Here is a 21,187-nt window from a genome sequence, read left to right on the forward strand (position 1 = left end):
CAGCATTCTGTTCGCTTTTTTGACTGCCGCTGCACATCGAGTGGATGTTTTCAGAGAACTAGCCACAATGACTCCAAGATCTCTGAGTGGTCACAGCTAATTTAGACCCCATCACTTTATATGTACAGTTGGGATTATGCTTTCCAATGTGCTTTACTTTGCATTTATCAACATTAAATTTCACCCACCATTTTGTTGCCCAGTCACCCAGTTTTGAGAGATCCTTTTGTAACTCTTCACAATCTGCCTGGGTCTTAACTATCTTTAGTAATTTTGTATCTATATTGGAGGACTAATTCTTATGTACAGCTAAAAATAGTTAATATCAATTTATCCACTTATTCATTAGCAGGAGACCACTGTTCTCCAACCAGATTTCATTCCATTGAGATTATGGAGCCCATTCTTCTCCTTACATGAGTCATTCACATACAGATATAGTTATTTTTGTTTCACCCATCTTACAATTATGCAGACTACTTCATGCTGAGCAAAATTTCCTTTGGTGTTACAATACTAGATAACTATGAAGATAATATTCGTGGAATAGAATAGCATCTAAAATACCGGTAAGCACAAAAACACACCATCAGTAGATTTGCATTAATTCTTTTGGCCACAGCATTGCACTGGGAGCTTATGTACAGCTGATTTTCCACTATGACTCCCAAACCTTTTTCAGAGTCATTGCATCCCATGATAGAGTGCTCCCTCCTGTAAGTCTGTCCTACGTTCTTCATTTCTAGTTGTACACATTTTTGTTTACAAATGGTGCAGCCATCGTAGGACATTTTTAAACACTTACTGTACTAACAGCAGACTGATTGCATCTCTACAAGAATTCAAATGCAATCTACAATCAAGTAACTGTGGTATTAGAAAATAAAGGGACTCATCAAGTGGAAGAGTGATGTGCATAGAAACCGAGCATGGTGCTAAAAGATTTTACAAACATTTGAAGTGAAAAATTTCTCACACCATCCTAGATTTGTCTTCATTTTTATTTGGATCGTTGACCCCAGAAATTGAAAGCTGGATTATTTAGTCTGAATGTATACAAGTTAAGAGGTATAGCTTCTCTCAAAGGACTGATTCTTCTGTTTTGGTATACATGATACATTTATTAAATTAGATAGAATGAAAAAAGTCAAAGTGTATTTTACAATAAAAGAAAAAACATGTGGACACTGGGCCTCAATACAGTGAGAAACAATGCCTCCAGAATTATTACAGCAAAAACATCCTCTGTACAGTATTACATGTCAACCAACACAAGCAGTAATATTTGCAAAGGGAAAACATTCGGTACCTTCAGCACACAAGAATAGCGGTTGAAGAGAAAGTAGCAAGGATCTAGCTAGACAAACATATTCCTGTCTTTAGCCAGTGCAGACCCTTGGCAGGATTAAAGCTAGTGCGAACACCGCTAACTTTTAGCAGATGCCAGTATTACACAGCTGGCTTTGGCTCCAGGCTGTTGTAAGCTGCTGAGTGTGACAGAAGTACAATCAAGACACATTATTCTATTAAATGAAGCATACAGGTCACATGCTGCAACAGAATGTGTGATGTATTTAATTTAAAACAAAACCCAGCATGGTATTGCCTTTCAGTTCTGCATTTCTGGACCCTCAACTGCTAGCTTTAACTGTTCCTTGCCAGTTCAAAATCCCTCAGACCTGAAACTGACAAGGAACAGCAAAACAATTGTGGTGGGATATATATATTGACAAAAAAACTGAGTAGGCATATGGTTTCGTCTCATTAATTTTAGTAACAAAAATACAGTAGTGCATCTTGGAGGCTTCTTTTCACATGTATAATGCTTGCGCCTCCATTGAATTAAAATGCCCAGGTCAGTATTTCTTAATATGAAAACTATATATTTTATTCCCATAGAGTCCAACTTATAGGCCATACTGCTCCTAAACTACCCACCTTCATATAACAAATGCATCTTACAAAAAAGGACTTCCAGTAGGTCTAGAGGTCCCATGGAAAATGTAAGGTTCCCCAGAAATTCAATCTAGTTAGTCTAACAGTCTCACTTCCTCCTAATTATTAAGAGCACTCAGAGCTGTTTGTTCTATGCTTACATTTCAGCCATAACAGAATTAGGAATACAATTTCAGGTGACAGCAAAATTACTTTCCCAGACACAGATCAAACCATGACCACTTGCTTTAGAAAAATCTGCTACTGTAGACTCCAAGTAACTATACATAAAATCTTTATTATATACATTTTCCCTGAATTTGTCTACCCTAGCAATTCATACCATTTGTACAGGTGTTACAACAAGGGACTCATCCCTCAATTTTTACCAAGAAGTTGAGTGATGATCATCTTTTGCTTTAAAGTGTGGGCTGGCAATGCCACAAGATGTCGCTGTGCTATGAAGATAAAATCCTGATGCTCAATCTAGTGTTGAGTTTTGTGATTAACATGTGATGACAAAGGCTATGAACAAGAGGAGCAAGGCTAGCTTCCTGATAAAAAGCTGTTTCTAGAGACTCAAAAGGTAAAGATGTAATGGGCTGTGCAGGTAAAATGTAGAGAGAGACTGTAGCCTTGAATTCTTAGGAAAATGTAAAACCAGTGGGAGAATGTGAAGACAACTAAATTTTTACAAGATGTAAGTCTGCCAACTAAGACAATGGGGAATTTTTGACATAACTAACGAGTGAATGTCTGACATCATGAAAAAGGTTTTTTGTTTGTTTATTTTAAATCAACCAGTGAAAGAAAACCAGGACAATTTTGGTACTGTATTTAAAAACTCTCCACCCCCACACTTATTAAACAGAAAGATATTGGGGAAAGCAGTTTATTCATAAATATAGAAGAACCTTCTGCTTGGGGAAGAAGAAAAAAGGAGGGGAAGGAGAGAGAATAAAGGCTCTTTCCTTATTCCAAACCTGGCTTACTAAAGTTCTCATGAACCACTCTTGAGATCCTGTATTTCAAGTGTACATTCAAACACGAAGAAAATACAAGCTATGGCTATTGCAGAAAGTATTGTAAAGCAGTTTTAAAACCACCACCAAAAACCAGAACAGTGACATTGCACATTATTGAAAATAAATTTGTGCATACTACTTAAAGTGCATTTGTTTGCAGTTTTAAAAAAAATTAAGAAGCTGCAGAAATTTATCAAAACAGGTATAATCTGTTCCCACTCCAGAGGCTCTGCAATTCTGTGCTACAATGTTGCATACACATTAACACATGCAATGACTGTATGCACTCTCCTTCCCCTTTATGAGGATCTGCCAATTTAGGATCTGTCAGATTTTCCATTATCTCACAAGATAATTTTGATATTTGTATGCATACAATTCAATTGAATTAGTTAAGATCAACTGTAACTCAATGAATCATCGAAACAAGTTCTTTAAATACTTTATACCTACTGAAGATTCTGCAGCTCTTTGCTACTCCATATTCCAGACTACCAAAAAACCTTTCCTCATTAAAAAGTAATTTTTTCTCCATGCAAAAAGACAGTTTTACTGAAAAACAGGAGTGAGTGTAGCAGGTTTCTTCTCAAAACATAAATGTTATACTTAAAAAAACCCAAAACCCATGTTTTCTTATTACAAGACAGCTCCTTAAATAATTAAATGCTTATTTTATACATAATTTTCCAGGTATAAAATCTTTCCTCCTGCATTCATCCTTTGGAATAATCACAGGAATGTAGAAGCAAGAAGAGTGCAAGTAACTGCAGGAACACATTAGGGCCCAATCCTGTCCTCTGATGCAGTGTGTATTGCTGTATCTAGAAAACCATCTCCTGCAGATTTCACTAGTACAGCAACATCACATGGTAGGATTGAGCCCCCAGAATGCTCACCAAAAGATATATATTGCTTTGGTGCCCAATCACGAGGATAGGTGGGTGGGGCTACCTAATTAGAAACACTAAAGGCTACAACAAGAAAGCCAGCTTGTTAGTAGATTTAAAACTATGTTAAGGATAGTTGGACTATTCACAGCAATAACTGAACACCACAGGACAAACCAAAAGGCATTGTGTAATCATTTTTTATATCTCTGGCAGAAACAGGTGGCTTACTGAAACAAAAACATTGTATTAAAAGCAGTATGTAAAGAAAAAAATCTAACTCCCAGAAAACATAACTCTTCCGATCTCTCAGACAGAACAGTAAATCCTGTACTGCATAGTGTTGAGAGAGATCATATGAACATGCTCTTGTTTTGAGAGAGAGAGAGAGAAGGAAGAAAAAAGCAGCATACCCACACACACACCCCCGAAAGCAATATAGCCACATATGATAAACCTGGTGTTAACAAAAAAGCTTCTGTGGAACATACGTAAAATAAACTGTAAAAGAGAAAGTGAAAAAAATGTGCAAATATCCAAGGAGAAAAAGGGGTACAAGCTCTTGCAGACAGAATGCTCACAGGAATCTGTTAGGAAATTCTTCCTCTACCTAAATCCCTGGCTTGGCAAGTCAAAATAAAGGTGGCATCAAGAACAGAGACAATGCAGGGGTTGGGGTCTATAACTCTTCTGCAATCTGAAGTAACGAGTTGATAGCTGCATCCTTGTTCCCCCTCTGAGCTTCTAGCACTGAACGAATTACTTCCTTGTCCATATTGGGGAACATGTCTTGGATTGATTTCAGATCCTCGTCGTTACACACGTGCTGAGGGTTGACTGGAGGAGGTACTGCCACCGGTACCATGCCTGGGTTACAGGCTGCAGGCATTCCTGAAAACAGAACCAGAAAATTAAAGATTCCTCCTACGTGAATAATAAAATGCTTATTCTTGACCAAATGAACTACGCACAAAAGGCCCTTTATACTACATATTTCAGAGAAAATTGTTGACTTTATTTACAGGTGCAAAAACATTGCGATATCTGGGAAGTCATCCGACTGTTGCAAACAAGACTTTTTCTATAATTACATTTTGATACTAGCCACATTATTACCCTCTGCGCAATGTTCCAGACATGCTCAGCGAATGCAGCGATGGGCTTGGCACAAAGACCTAGTCAGACAAATAAGGCAATCTTAGGCAGGCTCTACAGTTTTAGAATAGGCACCCACGTACTAGGATTTCAGGCTACACAAAAAACGTAATAAAAAAGAGTGATCACACTTTTATTAAGTTCTTATAGGTTTATATCACGGTTTGCAGAATCTTTTTGTTGCACGTAAAGGCCATAACACTAATGAATTCGATGCAATACAATTTCATTGTTGAAAACAAAATAAACTAAGGTCAAACCCTGATCCTATACCAATAGTCTGATGTCAGAAGTCATGTTTCTTGACCAGAGTAATAAAGAGCTCAGATAAAAGGGGATTTCCATGAACATGGCCTCCATTACATCAAAAAAGGAATGCATTAAAGTAACTCATTGTTCCCAAGTAGATTGGGAGCAGATATAAGTGAACAAAAAACCCATGATTTTGATGTCATGTCTGTTGTCGCATAAATAGTATCCAATTGTTCAACATGTGACATCAGAGCTATACTGCATGATGAGAGAGGAATTCTGTTTTTTATTCCTATAGATGGACACTTTCCTTGACCTTACTGTTTCTTCCAGTTTTTTAGGCAGAGGACAGAAACCACTTCAGAGATATTTTGGAACTTTTGCATTACATTGTTCTCACAGTACTGTCAAAGTCAAGAAAGAAAAATTTACAGTGCAATATGGAGAGGAATTTTTAAAAGCAGGGCTTTCTGAAACAAGTTCCTAAAAACCACCATGCACGCTCCATATAAAAAGTACGTTTTTACCATCTGATGACCTAAATAATTCAAATCATGCCTACAGTTCAGAAACACAGCTAAAAGAGGTGCAAAGTTACAGTTTATTTTTATAAAGCTCATCTTGGTAGCCAAGGATGGTGCACTAAAGACTTTTGTCAAGAATTTGTAATTATTTCAATTAATTGCATTCTAAACTAGGATATTGTTGTACAAGGCATCATTTGACTTAAAAAAAAGCTTTCTGACTGGGGAGTTCTGGACACTACATCTGCTTCCTGCTTATGCAGCTTATAAGATAAAGAACCTTTTTGTACCAAATTTGATTTTAAAGTTAGAAAAGTTCATTTGTTCTTCTGACCCTATTTTATTTTAAACTGGTATTCTATGGATGTAATTTTTATTTAAAATGTCCTTCCATGATCCAAAATGTCAGGTGGTAGCTGTATTTGCAGCAGCATTGTAAAATCCAGAGAGTTTGAGCTGCTGAACAAGATTTTGTTATCAAGAAGAGCCAGCATACAAAAATTTGCAACAATTCATACCACCAGACATGCTAGTGATAGAGCCCTTATAACAATTTCCATGTAACTGGTGTATCCTCTTGCACTAAGGATACCTCTCCATGGGAGGGAATCCCAGTTACTAGGAAGATACAAGTAATGGTAATGGGGGATTCAATCATTAGAAATATAGCTAGCTGGATTTGTTATGACCAGGAGAACAGCATGGTGAATTGCCTGCCAAGCAAGCAAGCCGCAGATCTCTCGAGACATCCAGACAAACTTATGTGCAGTGCTGGGGAGGAGCTGATGGCCATGGTACCTGTGGGTACCAATGACATAGGAAAAGATAGGAGAAAGGTCCTGGAGGCCAATTTTAGGCTGCTAGGTAAGAGATTAAAGTCCACAACTTACATCAGAGGTGGGCAAACTCCCGCCCGTGGGACCGTCCAGCCCGGCCCTTGAGCTCCCTGCCGGGGAGGCTAGCCCCCAGCCTCTCTCCTACTGTACCCCCTTCCCCGCAGCCACACCGCCACGTGGGCAGCGCTCTGGGCAGTGGGGCTGCGCACTCCTGCAGGGCAGTGCAGCAGTGTCTGGCTCCGGCTGGGCGGCGTGGCTGACAGACTGGCTGCTCTGAGCGGCTTGGTAAGGGAGTCAGCAGGTTCCGGGGGGCAGTCAGGGGATAGGGGATGGTTGGATAGGTGTGGGAGTCCCGGGGGGCCTGTCAGGGGGCAGTTGGATGGGGCAGAGGTTCTGGGGGGGCAGTCAGGGGATGGGGAACAGGGGGGGTTGGAAAGGCGTGGGAGTCCTGGGGGGCCTGGCAGGGGTGTTGATGGGGTCAGGGCAGTCAGAGGACAGGGGGGGTTGGATGGGGGTCGGGTCCCAGGAGGGGGCAGTCAGTGGGAGGGGTCGGGACCAAGCTCTTTGGGGAGACACAGCCTTCCCTACCCGGCCCTCCATACAGTCTTGCAACCCCAATGTGGCCCTCAGGCCAAAAAGTTTGCCTACCCCTGACTTACATGGTAGCATTCTCTGAAATGTTTCCAGTTCCATGTGCAGGGACAGGAAGAACCACAGGGTCTCAATGCATGGATCATGTGATGGTGTAGGGAGAAAGGTTTTAGATTCATTAGGAACTGGGGAACCTTTAGGGAAAGGAGGAGTCTATACAGGAAGGATAGGTTCGACCTAGCCAAAACGGAACTAGACTATTGGCATGTAAAATTAAAAAGGTCATAGGAGTTTTTAAACTAAGGGCTGAAGGAAAGCTAACAGGTGTGGAGGAGCACACGGTTCAGACAGACATCCTACAGGGGAGGATCTATTAATGGGAATTCTATATAGCCTAGTAAAGAGGGGAAGATAGAAGTTGACAAAGTACGAGTAGGAACTGAAGAGAAACAGTCAAATGAGAAAGTCCCATTCAGTTACATGACGTGATGGCAGACAACTAAAAAGTGACAAATTTTATAAGTGCTTATACAAAAATGTTAGAAGTCTAAATACTAAAATAGAGGACCTTGAGTGCCTGGTACTAAATAATGATATTGATATAATAGGCATCACAGAAACTTGGTGGAATGACGACAATCAATGAGACACTAACACCAGGACACAAAATATATACGAATGACAGAACAGCTCATGCTGGCGGGGGAATGCCACTATTTGAGAAAGAAAGCATACAGAGTCAAATACAGTAAAAATCTTAGATAAATCAAACTTACTATAAAATCTCTATGGTTAGAAATTCCATGCTTGAATAATAGAAGTATAGCAGACGGTATATACTACTGACCAGCATATTGATGGCAACTGTGAAATGCTCAGGGAGATCAGAAGTGCTATAAAAATAAGAAACTCAATAATAATGGGGGATTTCAACTATCCCCATATTGACTGGGTATAAGTCACCTCAGGATGGGATATGAAAGTAAAATTTCTAGACACCACTAATGACTGCTTTGTAGAGCAGCTAGACCTGGAACCCACCAGGAGAGAGAAGTCTTGATTTAAGTCCAGAATTTAGCACAGGATGCAGTCCAAGAAGTGAATACAGCTGAACCGCTCAGTAACAGCAACCATACTGTAATTAAATTTAACATCCTGGTGTGTGTGCACGCGTGTGGGGGGAGAAATGCCACAGAAGCCCAAGACGGTAGCATTTAACTTCAGAAAGAGAACACCACAAAAAAGAGGAAGCTAAACGGAAATGAAAAGGAACAGTCACAAGAGTGAAATGCCTTCAAGCTGCACGGAAACTTTTTAAAAACACCAGAATATAGGCTCAAATTAAAACAAATATGAAGAGAACCAAAAAAAGGCCACCATGGCTAACCAGAGTAAAAGAAGCATTTAGAAACAAAAAGGCATATTTTAAAAATTAGAAGGCAAATCTCACTGAGGAAAAATAGAAAGGAACAAACTCTGGCAAATCAAGTATAATTAGACAGGCCAAAAAAGAATTTGAAGAGCAACTAGCAAAAGACAAAATAAACGCAGCAAACACATTTTTAAGAACACCAGAAGTCTGCCAAACAGTTGGTGGGCCCACTGGTCAATCAAGGTGCTACAGGAGCACTCAAGGAAAACAATACCATTGCAAAGACACTAAATGAATTATTTGCATCAGTCTTCACTGCTTAGGGTGAGAGCCCAGGAGATTCCCACATCTGAGCCATTGTTTTTAGGTGACAAATCTGAAGAACTAGCCCAGACTGAGGTGTCAATACAGGAAGACTTTGAACAAAGTAATAAAACTAACAGTAATAAGTCACCTGGAACAGCTTGTATTCACCCAAGAGTTCTGAAAGAATTCAAATACGAAACTGCAGACCGACTAACTTTGGTATGTAAACCTTTAACTTAAATCAGCTTCTGTACCAGATGACTGGACGATAGCTGATGTGACTCCAATTTTTTTTTTTTAAAAGGCTCCAGAGGCAATCCTGGCAGTTACAGGATTGTTACAGGAGTTGACAGTTACAGGAAGCCTAACTTCGGTACCAGGCATATTGATTGAAAATATAACAAAGAAAAGACTTATCAGCTGCATAGATAAACATGATTTGTTAGGGGAAGAGTCAACACAGCTTTTGTAAAGGGAAATCATACCTCACCAATTCATTATTTGTTTGAGAGGGTCAAACAAGCATGTGGAAGAGTGATGCAGTGGATAGAGTGTACTTAGACTGTCAGAAAGCCTTTGACAAGGTCCCTCACCAAAGGCTCTTAAGCAAAGTAAGCTGTCATGGGATAAGAGAAAAGTTCCTCTCATGAATCAGTAACTGGTTAAAAGACAGGAAACAAAGGGTAGGAATAAATGGTCAGTTTTCAGAAGGGAGAGAGGAAAATAACGGTGTATCCCAGAGATCTGTACAATGACAGTGCTGTTCAACATATCCATATACCATCTGAAAAGAGGTGTGAACAGTGAGATGGCGAAATTTGCAGACAATAAAAAATTACTCAAGATAGTTGAGTTCAAAGCAGTCTGTGAAGAGTTACAAAGGGATCTCACAATACTGGGTGACTGAGCAACAAAATGGCAGATGAAATTCTATGTTGGAAGGCAAGTTGGAAAATATAGTCCTAACTATACATACAAAATGATGGGGTCTAAATTCAGCTAAGAAAGATTTTGGAATCATCATGGATAGCTCTCTGAAAACATCTGCTCAATGTGCAATGACAGTCAAAAAAGTTAAAGTTAGGAACCATTAGGAAAGAGATCAGAGGTGGGCAAACTATGGCCCGCAGGCCACATCTGGCCCACGGGACCCTCCTGCCCGGCCCCATAGCTCCTGGCCCAGAAGGTTAGCCCCGGGCCCTTCCCCTACTGTTCCCCCTCCCCTGCAGCCTCAGCTCACTGCGCCACCGGGGCTGCGAGCTATAGACGGGCAGCACAGCTGCAGAGCCGTGGCCTGACCCAGTGCTCTGTTCTACATGGTGGCGCGGATGGGGCAGGAGTCCCAGGAGGACCATCAGGGGGCAAGAAGCAGTGGGGGGTCGGATAGGGGGCAGCAGCCGGGGCACGCCTGGCTGTTTGGGGAGGCACAGACTCCCCTAATCGGCCCACCATACAATTTCGGAAACCCGATGTGACCCTCAGGCCAAAAAGTTTGCCCGCCCCAAGATAGATAACAGAAAATATCACAACGACACTCTATAAATCTATGGTATGCCCACACCATAAATAGTGCATGCAGTTCTGTCGCCCTATGTCAAAAGAGACCTACAGAAATGGAAAAGGTACAGAGAAGGTCAACAAAAATTATTAAAGGTGTGGAACGGATTCCACATGAGGTGAGATTAAAACAGACTGGGACTATTCAGCTTGGTAAAAAGATGACTAAGGGAGGAAATGATAGAGGTCTATAAAATCATGAATGGTGTGGAGAAAGTGAATACCACAAGACAAGAATCAAGGATCACCCAAAGAAATTAATAGGCAGCAGGTTTAAACAAACAAAAGGCAATACTTCACATAATGCGCAGTTAATCTGTGGAACTCATTGCCAGGGGATGTTGCGCATGCCAAAACTATAACTGAATTAAAAAAAAACTAAAGAAGTTCCTGAAGGATAGGTCCAACAATGGCATTTGCCAAGATGGCCATGAATGCAGCCACATGCTCTGCGTGTCCCTAAGCCTCAGACTGCCAGATGCTGGGACTGGACGACAGAGGATGGATCACTTGATGACTACCCTGTTCTGTTCATTCCCTCTGAAGCATCTGGCATTGGTCACTGTCAGAAGACAGGATACTGGGCAAGATGGACCATTGGTCTGACTCAGTATGGCCTCTCTTATGTTGGGAATGCTGATAAAAGCCAGTAAAAGTTTTCCTTCCTTAAAGGTCATCATCTTTGACCTTACTGATGATAAAGACCTGACATTTTACCATTAAGAATTTTTGTAGATTTTCAAAGACTGAAATATAATAAAAGTAAATGAGGGTCTCTTTAGATGGCACAGGCCTTCAGATATGTAAGAGAACTTACCAAAAATGAACTCCACCAAAAACTTGTCTCTACATCACAACCCTGAAGCAAGCCAACCATCTGCACAAACTTTTCAGGAACTACATCTTTCAGTTATTTTGCTTCCCACTTCTTCTCTTCCCATAGAAGATTTGTGGACTAAGACTACTTTGCTCCATGAATATGGGCATACCTTAATAAAATGTAAGTCCTCCTGCTTTCCATAAAAAACCTAAGACATGCAAGAGTTAAACAAGAATCTTGTTCAGTTAGTGAACCCACATTTTCCAATGCACCACAAAGAGAGTTCCAATTCCAACCATTCCTCCTTTTTCAGTGATTTAAAAAAGTGTTTTGCTCCACTGCCTTCCTTTTTCAAAGACATACGAAAGCAATTTTAAACTCATCTATCTTAAGTAACCCATCACAAAGGCCCTTTTTGGGGGGGAGGGGGGGAGGAGTTCCCCCATCCAGGAATATACCTGTGTTTATTACAAAAATTCGAAAAATTGGTGCAAAAACTTTACTTCACAGTCTTCTGGATAAAAGTCCAGGTTAATACTGGGGGACAGGAAGAAAGGGGAAAAAAACCAATAGAGATAACTAAGAGAACTGAAAGTAAAAGCTATTTAATGCTGTGACTTATTTCATGAACTGTATATTAACAGTACATACACATATGCACACGCATGTGCATCTTCTACTACATTGCCTTACTTTAACAGACAGCCTCACATTTACATTGACTAATTTATTGTTAACAAACAGATCTACCTAACGTAATATATTGGAGTCTTAACAGAATGTGCATTTTCATGTCCATTGAATGGTCCAAAATTTGGATGAAAAATAAATCAGTAAAATACAAAAATGAAGGGCCTTACCCATCAGACATCTTCCCCCTCCTAACTAAGCTCGTCTGAGAACTGACAAACATCAAAAACTAAGCATACATGTCTAAAGCCTTCATCAGTGAAAACGGCTTCCATATAGCACAAGATAACACAAATATGGGTAAAGCAATCCAACCAATCAAAATAATTTGGCCTCTGACTATCACTGTCAAAAAAGTAGTTGGGGGTGAAAATGACCTCAAAACCTTAATTTTCAACCACAAGTTGTCTTAATAGAACACCAGTTTTTAGACAGCTTGTAAAACTGTTTTAAATGATTCATTAAAAAAATTTTTTTAAAACATTCAGCATCAGGTGAATAGCACAGCCAGTAATCATCTTACTCAAAAAAGAAAAGGCAGTATCACTCCAGTTAGTTTCTGAAGTGATTCAGAAACAATAGAAACAGATCATCTTATCCATAATTTTAAAGTTGTATGTCTTCTCAGTCAAAATCACAAAGGCCAGAGTTTCCTTTCCTACTGTGTCATCAGGATATGTTAACTCTTGAATCATATACATTTGTAAAATCTCTACTGAATAAGTATTCTCAATTTTATAGAGTTTATTTTTCTTTCCTAACAATTCTAACACTCCGTCTTCTCCCTCATTATTGCACAAACTGCAGACAAGTGGCTTTGAAAATTTTATATCACTTTAAATTCATTTGGTGCACAAAAATAGTCCAAGCACAACTACATTGGAGTACCATAAAAATAAACCATGATATTTTAATACCATGATGAAAGTTTACTTTCTCATTTACTGTATAGTCTCTATATAGTTTTTCAAAATTTAAATACTGTTTTTAAATAAAAATCAAACATTTACACGACAATCTTCCTGTTAAAGAATTAAAATTTCAAGATTGAAGGTTTTTTTTTTTTAAACTAAAACTGCTTGACACATTAAGTAGCTTCAATTTTATAAAATTAAGACTCAGTAAGATGCCACTTCATTTAACATATACTGTGTAATAGCTCATTTTGCACTGACAAGCATAGATAGAACAGTATTAAACGTTTTCAGAGGAGCTGGAATTGCACACTGCCATTATGCTCTTGCTTCCAGCATTACATAGAAAGTATTATAAATTAAGAGTGGAGAGTCTGTTCTCTAAAGCATCTGTGTGACTACAGTGGGAAACATGCTGGCACAAGCAATGACATTCCAATAATATAAAAATGAACATGTAAAATAGCAAGTCAGTTGATAGCATATTGTGGTCATTTAAGAACAGCAGTGGGAACAGCAAGGGGAAAATTTTCATCCAGATTGTACACAGTGCATTACACAAATATTTTGGTTCTTAGTTTCTAGTTCAGTCAAGTGCCTTATGTTCATTTCTTTTCCTCAAAAGTTTTTATCTAACAATGAAATAGGACACTCTACATACAATAGTTTCTTGAAATAGTTCTCTGAAAACACCACTGGGGGGAGCTTTTCGATCGCATCCAACTCATTTTTGCCTAATTCATTCATACCTTTGAAAATTTCCCAAAATGTTTGTTTTGTATAAATAATCACTTGTGTCAGCATTTTTGGTGCTAAAAACTACAGGCTATGATTTTATTTTTAGAACATCACATTCTGTCTCAACAACATACCCAGTTATGGCACTCGCTACAAAATGAACTGACACCTATGGAAAACATGAACATTCTCCAATCCCACAATAATTCTGGTGCTCTGGCAAGGCTAACTAAGAACCAAGCCAATCAAGTTGTTTTATATTTTATGTACACCATTTTATCTGGAATTCAGGATGCTAGTAAATGACATTTGACTTATTTAAGAAGAAATCTAGCCTTTCATGAAGACACTGGACTGGACTTTTTATACTAAGTTCAAATTGAGGATGTCACAATATCTATTTGAGAGTTCAAAATTAAGGGTTTGTCAGTGTATATCACTTTGACAAACTATTCAAGAGAAAAGGAGTCATCTGTTAAACCAATGACTGAGGCCTAGAGTCACAAAAATACGTCATCATCTAAACTCCAGACTTAAACACAGACTGAAGTGCCTAGGCGCGAAAGTCCCAGTTTTTGGCTTCAGTGTGATTCACAGAATTCATGCTGAATCCCATAGGTGCCTAAACTCACTTGGTGTCTAAGTTTTCGCAGTAAAAAGTTCCCTAGATGCCTATGTTTCTGCCTCTGGGCACCTCTCTCTCACCTAAGCAACAGAATGATTCATAAACCAGGAAAGACAGGTGTTCAACCAGCTAACTTGTGTGCAGGGCCTAGTAAGCATCTCAGAGACAGCCTACTGGATTGGGCACCTCAGGCAAGTTTGCACAGAACAGCTGGGGGAGGACCTCCCTCATAACTTGTAGCCCAGTGGTTAGGGTTCCACTGTGGATAAATTAGTCACTAGGAGTGGGAGTGGGAAGAGGGGAGAAAGAGCACAGGGATGGACACACACAACCATGAGAATGATTCTATAGCTTGGTATTTAAAGGACGCACCCAGGATGTGGTAGATCCAGAATCCAAATCCCTGATCTAACAACTAATTATTCATCCACAGTGGAATTGCTTCAACAGAAGAAACGGAGGGATCCCCATATTACAATATCCCATAGCTCACTGGTTAGAGCACTCACCTGAGAAGTGGTAGATCCCTGTTCAAATCAGTTTTCATCAGAGGGGGGTTTCCCCATATCCCAGATGAGTACCCTGACCACTGGGCTAAAAGTCAAGCTAGAGGTCCTCCTCCACTGGCTACCTTCTTGTAAAAACACCTGAGATGCCTAACTTTAGCGGGTTCACAGCTGAAAATCGCTAGCAGAGATAGGCACCCCCTGCAGTCCAAACTGAGGCATCTGTCTCAGTGAGAGGGGAGGGACTTAGCACATACCCATCTTATTGGCATCTCCCATTGGCTAGTTTGGATGGCCTCCTGTCTAGCATCCTGGCTTTTGTGAATAGTGGTCTAAGGCGCCTTCCCTCCCCCCATTCAGTGTATAAGGAGCCTAAGAGCCTGAATCAGTGTGTTCCTGTGATTTTCTAGGCTTCCAAAAGTTAGGTGCTGCACCACTCAGCATCACAATGCTGAAGTACCTTTGTGAATCTAGGCCCAACTATCTTGAGTAGTGCTCACACAGAAATAGGCATCAGATGACTTAGCTAAGACTAATAATCAAAATGAATATTGCTTCCAAAAGGCATATGGTGGTGAAAAAGTTTACCCATGAGACTGTAAGGTAAGAGGGGTGGGGAAGGGAAAGAAAGGATAGGAAGCTTTGTCAATGTGCCACTGGAGAACCTGTTAGTACATGAGCTTCCAAGAAATTTTTGAAGTCCCCTCCACTCCTACAGTTAAAAAAAAAAAAACAAAAAACCCCAAACCCTACAGTGGCAGGGGTTTAGAAAGTCCTCTCTCCCTCTATAAAAACGTACAAGTGCAAAATTAGTGCTCGTTGACATTAAGAATAGTTGCTACCTGAACTAGGCCACAAGCCTACTTGAACCAGATGTTGTCAAGGACTTTGGAATTAGTTCTACATCTTGCCAGCACAGCTTGCCTTTGTGTATTGATGACTTTAGTATACAGAAAAACTTTACTACTTTCATGTTGTTTTAGTTTAAAAATCCTAAAACTAATAATTTTTTACCTGTAGACTACTATAACTAATCCTGTTTATTTCTGAAGTCTCTGGAAAGAAAAAGGAAAAAAAAAACCAGACATCTAAAGACCATTAGCACCTGCAGATGCCTTTATATCTTAAAACAGATGTATTAAAACTGCTGCATTGTGACATCCAAGTGCAATGTTCTGTGGTACAATATGCTGTGTACAAACAAAAAGCAATTTCAATGAGCTCATGCAAAGATTCTTGATTAAGTAACGTGGGGTGAGATAAGATCTCAGAAGACTTACCCAGAGCAAAGTACTCAAGCCCTGAGGATAGGTGGGAAAGGAATAAGACATAGAAAAGTAACATTAATCTACTTTTTTTAAATAGGAAATGAACAGTTTACCCTCCAAGGATGAGAGTCAGGCAAATTCAGATACAAAGCTGTTAGACTATGGATCCCAGCCTTCATATTTCACAGTGTCTCTTAATTAGATGCAACTTGTTGCAATAGTCAGATCAGATTTCCTGAAGATATAGTGAGGTGGTTTGCAGAAGTGGTGATCAGAAGGAAAGCTTTGTACCTAGACTGCAATTTCCTTGTGGCAGTGAGTTTCTTTTCTCCATGAAAGGCAACATATCCCTATAGCACTGCATACAAATATTTAATACTAATGTGGACTAAGTTAAGAAAGCAAGGTGACTTGTAGATCCAAAGAGGCACACTATTATACTAGCCCTCAGCTTTCATACTATAATAGACTTTAATTTTTTTATTCCTATCAGAGAACTTTTCATTAAAAAATTGTCACTGCAATAAGAGTTTACAATTTCAGAAGAATGAGTCTGCATAAATTAAGGTCTCTCTTGTTAAGATGCACAAGGTGTAGCCACAATTAGCTAAGATTAGTTTTGCCTCATTGGTAAGAGATAATCCATGCCCTTGATGGAGCCCTAATGATCCACTTTTAATGTTTGTAGTTCTGACTTAGGCTATGTCTACACAACACATCTTTTAGTGACACAGCTGTGCTGCTACATCCGTGCTGCTAAACGTGTAGTGCATTGTAGCCACTGTCTATTGGCAGGAGAGCTCTCCCGCCGAGAAAAAACTTCCAGTCCCAACGAGCAGCAGTAGTTTTGTCAGCAGGAAAGCTCTCCTGCTGACAAAACTCTGTTCACACCAGTGCTTTTCGTCAGCAAACGAAGAAGGGGGGGGGGGAAATGTTCTATTACTTTCTGCTCCAGACCAGTATTGCGCATCTCCCCCTTCACAGTGTAAAAATGACCCCTCATTATTCAACATTTTCTTCCTGTGTCTCATCCACTTATTGTAGTGACAAACCAGTTTTTTCCTACTTTTTACTCCAGTGAGCACTACAAAGACTGAGGGAGTGAAAGATTCTATTCTGGCTTGCACATCATGATTAACAGTCCTGCTTGCACTAAGTTCCAAATGCAGAGTCTTTTCCTGATGAATGAACCAGAAAGATCATAGCTTGACTTTCAGATAACAGGTTGAGTATGATTAGAAAAAAGTTATTTCTCTTTTAAATTGAACACATTTTGGAAATCACAGACATTTTTATGGGGTTCCCCCCCCCCTTTTTTTTTATTATTAAAGACTAGCAGTTTAGCTTTTCTGAATAGACATTTCAACCCAATCAAAAGGAAGTGTTTATAGCTATATTTCAATCACAAAAAAGCCTTATAACCAAAACTTTCACTTAGGAATCTGTCTGTAAGATCATTGCTGGAACAGAATGACACCTAGTGGCCATTTACTTAATTGCAGGTGTAGTTCACTGGGAGAAATTAAGGGTATGTCTACACTCCAATTAAAAACCTGTGCCTTACCCAGCTGATTCAGGCTCACAGGGCCCAAGCTGCAAGGCAGTTTAATCACAGTGCAAGCTGGAGCCAAAACTCTAAGACCCTGAAAGGTGGGAGGAGCCCAGAGCTCAGGCTGCAGCCCAAGATCCCTACACCACAATTAAACAGCCCCTTAGCCCAAGTCAGCTGGCACGGGCCAGGCACAGGTGTCTAACTGCAGTGTAGATAAACACTTCATGAACCCTGTTGTGTAAGATTCTCTTTATGATTCCCATTAAGGGGAACAGGACTAGCATGGCTAAATGCCTTGCGGCCTTTAGAAAATCTGGGGTAAAAGGATGCGGGGTAGACGATATGGAAACAAACAAAAGGTACTTTCCATACTAACTATGGCTCTGAGATGACTGATGGCATGGATTCACTTCGCAGGCAAGGGAACTTCTTGAGAAGAAGTGCCAGTTGGCGCATCCTACCTATGTCCTTCCAATCTCACGCAAGTAAACAGAGGATGTAACCCCAACTGATATTTAGTTCCTTCCACTAACAATACATTGTCAGACTAGACAATCTTGAGTGAGGTAACAGTAACTGTACCTTCTTCAAAACACATTCTGCATGGACTCTCCACTACAGGCAATTGACAAGAAGTCCCCAGACCCAAAGGGGGTGGATCTGGAGAGTCTTATCTGACTAACGATTGCAAGGCTGTTTGCCTCAGAGTATCTAATGTACAGGCCAAATTATTAGTGTTATGTCAAGTGAAAATATGGATGGACCATCAGGTAGTGTCTTTGCACCTCTTAACAATGGAGACTTTTCTGAGGCATGCATCTGAGGCCTAGTAAAATGCACCTTAATATGTCATGAACTAGTGGAGAGATTCTGATCTGCTTGGAATTTTTTTTTACTGTTTCCTAGCATGTGAAGATAATGCTACAAATAAGACAGCCATCTAGGTGTTTTACAAAATGGCTTAGCCCTGCTCAGGGAGTAACTTAAAACCTTACTAACAATGTAGCCTAGCTTTCCCTGCTGATAAGTTGCTTATGTGGAAGTCACAGGTCACCTTCAACAAGAATTTGAAATGCAGGTATACCTTTATCTTATCATTCTGGAACACTATATATAATGGCTGAGCCATTAATACATGGCTCTCACTCTTCAAGCCAACAAGATCACGACCAGAAATGCAGTCTTCAAAGACAGGTGGTCCAGGAAACATTTGAGCTGCTAAAATTGTGTTAGTAGGCACCACACAAGTCCCAGAGTGGGGATAACTCCTGAATAGGCAACACAATGACATAATTATGTTCAGTTCATGTAGGATTAGAGAATACAGTGGAATCTTGCACCAGTGAAATTGTAAGCCAGGTGCACTCTGACCAAACTGAGGGAGAGATTTGATTGCTTGGTGTAAAACAAGTAGATCACAATAAAAGAAGAAAAGAACAATAATGAAGTTCACATCCTTTAATCTTGCCCAGATAGAGAAGCAGGTCCATTTCACAGAATGTGAATTTTCAGGTGGAATATTTCCTCCTTTCAAGTGGAATTTTCTGGTCTTTTCAAATTCAATCTAAACTGTTCAACTAGCCAACCACTAGGCAAAGAGCTCAAATCAGGATGTAAAAGCTTCTGGGTCAGGAGATCTGACAAACTGAGCAGAGAAAGACAGATTGCAAGTTTAGCAGGCCAGAGTACAAAACCCGATGAATCCAAAATGCGGTTCCACAGCTCCACGGGTGATGTTCCCATCATCTCTAACATGCTGTGGAATTAGAGAAATATCTGGCTCCAGTTAATGAAGATCTCCTGTTGGGATATTTTAAAACAATATTGTCTATCCCTAGGAGATTGAGAACTATGCGAGTGCTGTAATGGACACACCAATCCAAAAATCATATAGACTTCTACCATAAGTATGGATGATGATGATATGGTAAAATTATGCATAATTCACAGCAGTGTTAATGGTAAAAAATAGACAATTTCATGATATGGTCATGGTGACCTTGTGGACTATGCTGCCATGCATTAACAGTTCATTAGTTCACTTTGAGCTAGTCCTGTTTGGAACAGGACTAGGTCAAAGCAAATTAACAAACAGTTAATGCACAGCAGCTGATCAAAGTGAACTAAAACTGTTAATGTGCAGCAGCAAGGTCCATATAAATGACAAAATTTACCGATTCTGTGACAATGTGGACCACTGTGACAGTCATATCCTTAAGCAATAAGCAGGTCCCGCCCTTGAAGTTATACATGGTAATATAATCTCTTAAAATCTGGAGAAAACACCCTTCAGTAAACGTGAAATGGAACTGAACACTATAAACCAGTTATTTCATCCAAGACCCCCTGGTCTGAGGTAATGTCATTCTAGCAACTCTCTCCTTGTTACTACCTGCAGATGAAACTGAATTTACAAACATCACTCAGAAGGACAAGATGGTAGTGGTCAATAAGGGTATGCTGATTCACCCCTTGAGTTGTCGAAAAAGCTGAGGGATTCCAAAGTGTAGCCATTAGTAGGTTTACAGTATCATCTAGAGTTGAGACAAGTAGATAGCACTTGAGGGGAAGGGACTCCAGGAGGAGCTTTAATTGTATTCTGGATAACAGAGATTAATCTCTGGAGCCCCTGGGCCACAGAAGTCTCTTCTCCAGTGTGTGGTACAGCTGACCCAGGAAAATGAGTTATAGGAGGAGGTTTCCTACTTGGACCTCTGGAAATAGAGAAGAAAGTCAGAAGAAAGAGCAACACAGAGAGCTGGCAGTGAAGGAACTCTACCCATTGTCAAGAAGAAAAGCAGGTGGCGTTACAGTTAGCACTATGAACCAACTCTCCAGTGTCCAGGAATTCCACAGGAAGTTCCAGAAGCTGGCACCTGGATGACAGCTCCTCCAGATAACCAGTACTAGAGGACAAAGCTCACAAGCCACCTCAGTGAGGATCCTATGCAGGCAATGCTTGACGTTTTCCTTTGTGGATCATTCTTCTGTTTATGTCCATCTCCACTGCTTGCTTTTAGGGATTTTAAAAAAACCAAAATAATTTCTGATTATGAACTGGCCAGAGCCATTATCACTATCATTTCCACAGAAAATCCTCTGCTTAGAATGGATTTCCCAGGAATTGCTTTAAACACTCAAATATCCTAAAGATAACTGAAGAGGCTCGTTTACTGTCACTTTGTGTCACAAAGTGACCAACTGGAATATCAATTACTCTTTACATTCAGTATTCTTCTACTACTATTCTGACTCAGATTCTGTCCAAGATTTCAGAGATTATCAAATGCAAACCTGGAAAGATGCTATGTGCAAACAGTGTAGAATGAGCTGACGAAAAAAAAAGTTGATTTGGAATTCAACCCCCCCGCCGCAAAAAATCAGACGCATTTAATAAAACCCATTAAACTGTCCATAATATTTTCTTCTAAGTCACCTCTGGAGTCCTTTAAAAAAAAAAGGAAAAATCTGACATTTGTTAAATAAAGGAAGCAATTCATGGTGGTCTGAAAAATAAAGACTTGTTTAAGTAGAGAAGCAGGATTTCCTAATATTTTCATTCACAGTAATAACTGAAGCAACAAGTTAACTCTGAAAACAAATGCCGCAGTAATGAGTACAGTACTACATATAA

General features: G+C 39.9%; 1 protein-coding gene across 1 annotated transcript in view; it reads right to left on the reverse strand.

The window, feature by feature from the left end:
• Positions 1–998: 998 nt before the first annotated feature.
• Positions 999–21,187, reverse strand: part of TOLLIP (toll interacting protein) — a 58,004-nt gene continuing 37,815 nt past the window's right edge. Inside the window, exon 6 of the mRNA XM_084630015.1 lies at positions 999–4,738. Within this exon, the coding sequence (XP_084486141.1) occupies positions 4,527–4,738 (212 nt within the window). The 3' untranslated portion in view covers positions 999–4,526. The remainder of the gene's footprint in view (positions 4,739–21,187) is intronic.

Source organism: Lepidochelys olivacea, assembly GCF_965140295.1.
Source record: "Lepidochelys olivacea isolate rLepOli2 genome assembly, chromosome: 6".
In the NCBI taxonomy this organism is placed as follows: Eukaryota; Metazoa; Chordata; order Testudines; family Cheloniidae; genus Lepidochelys; species Lepidochelys olivacea.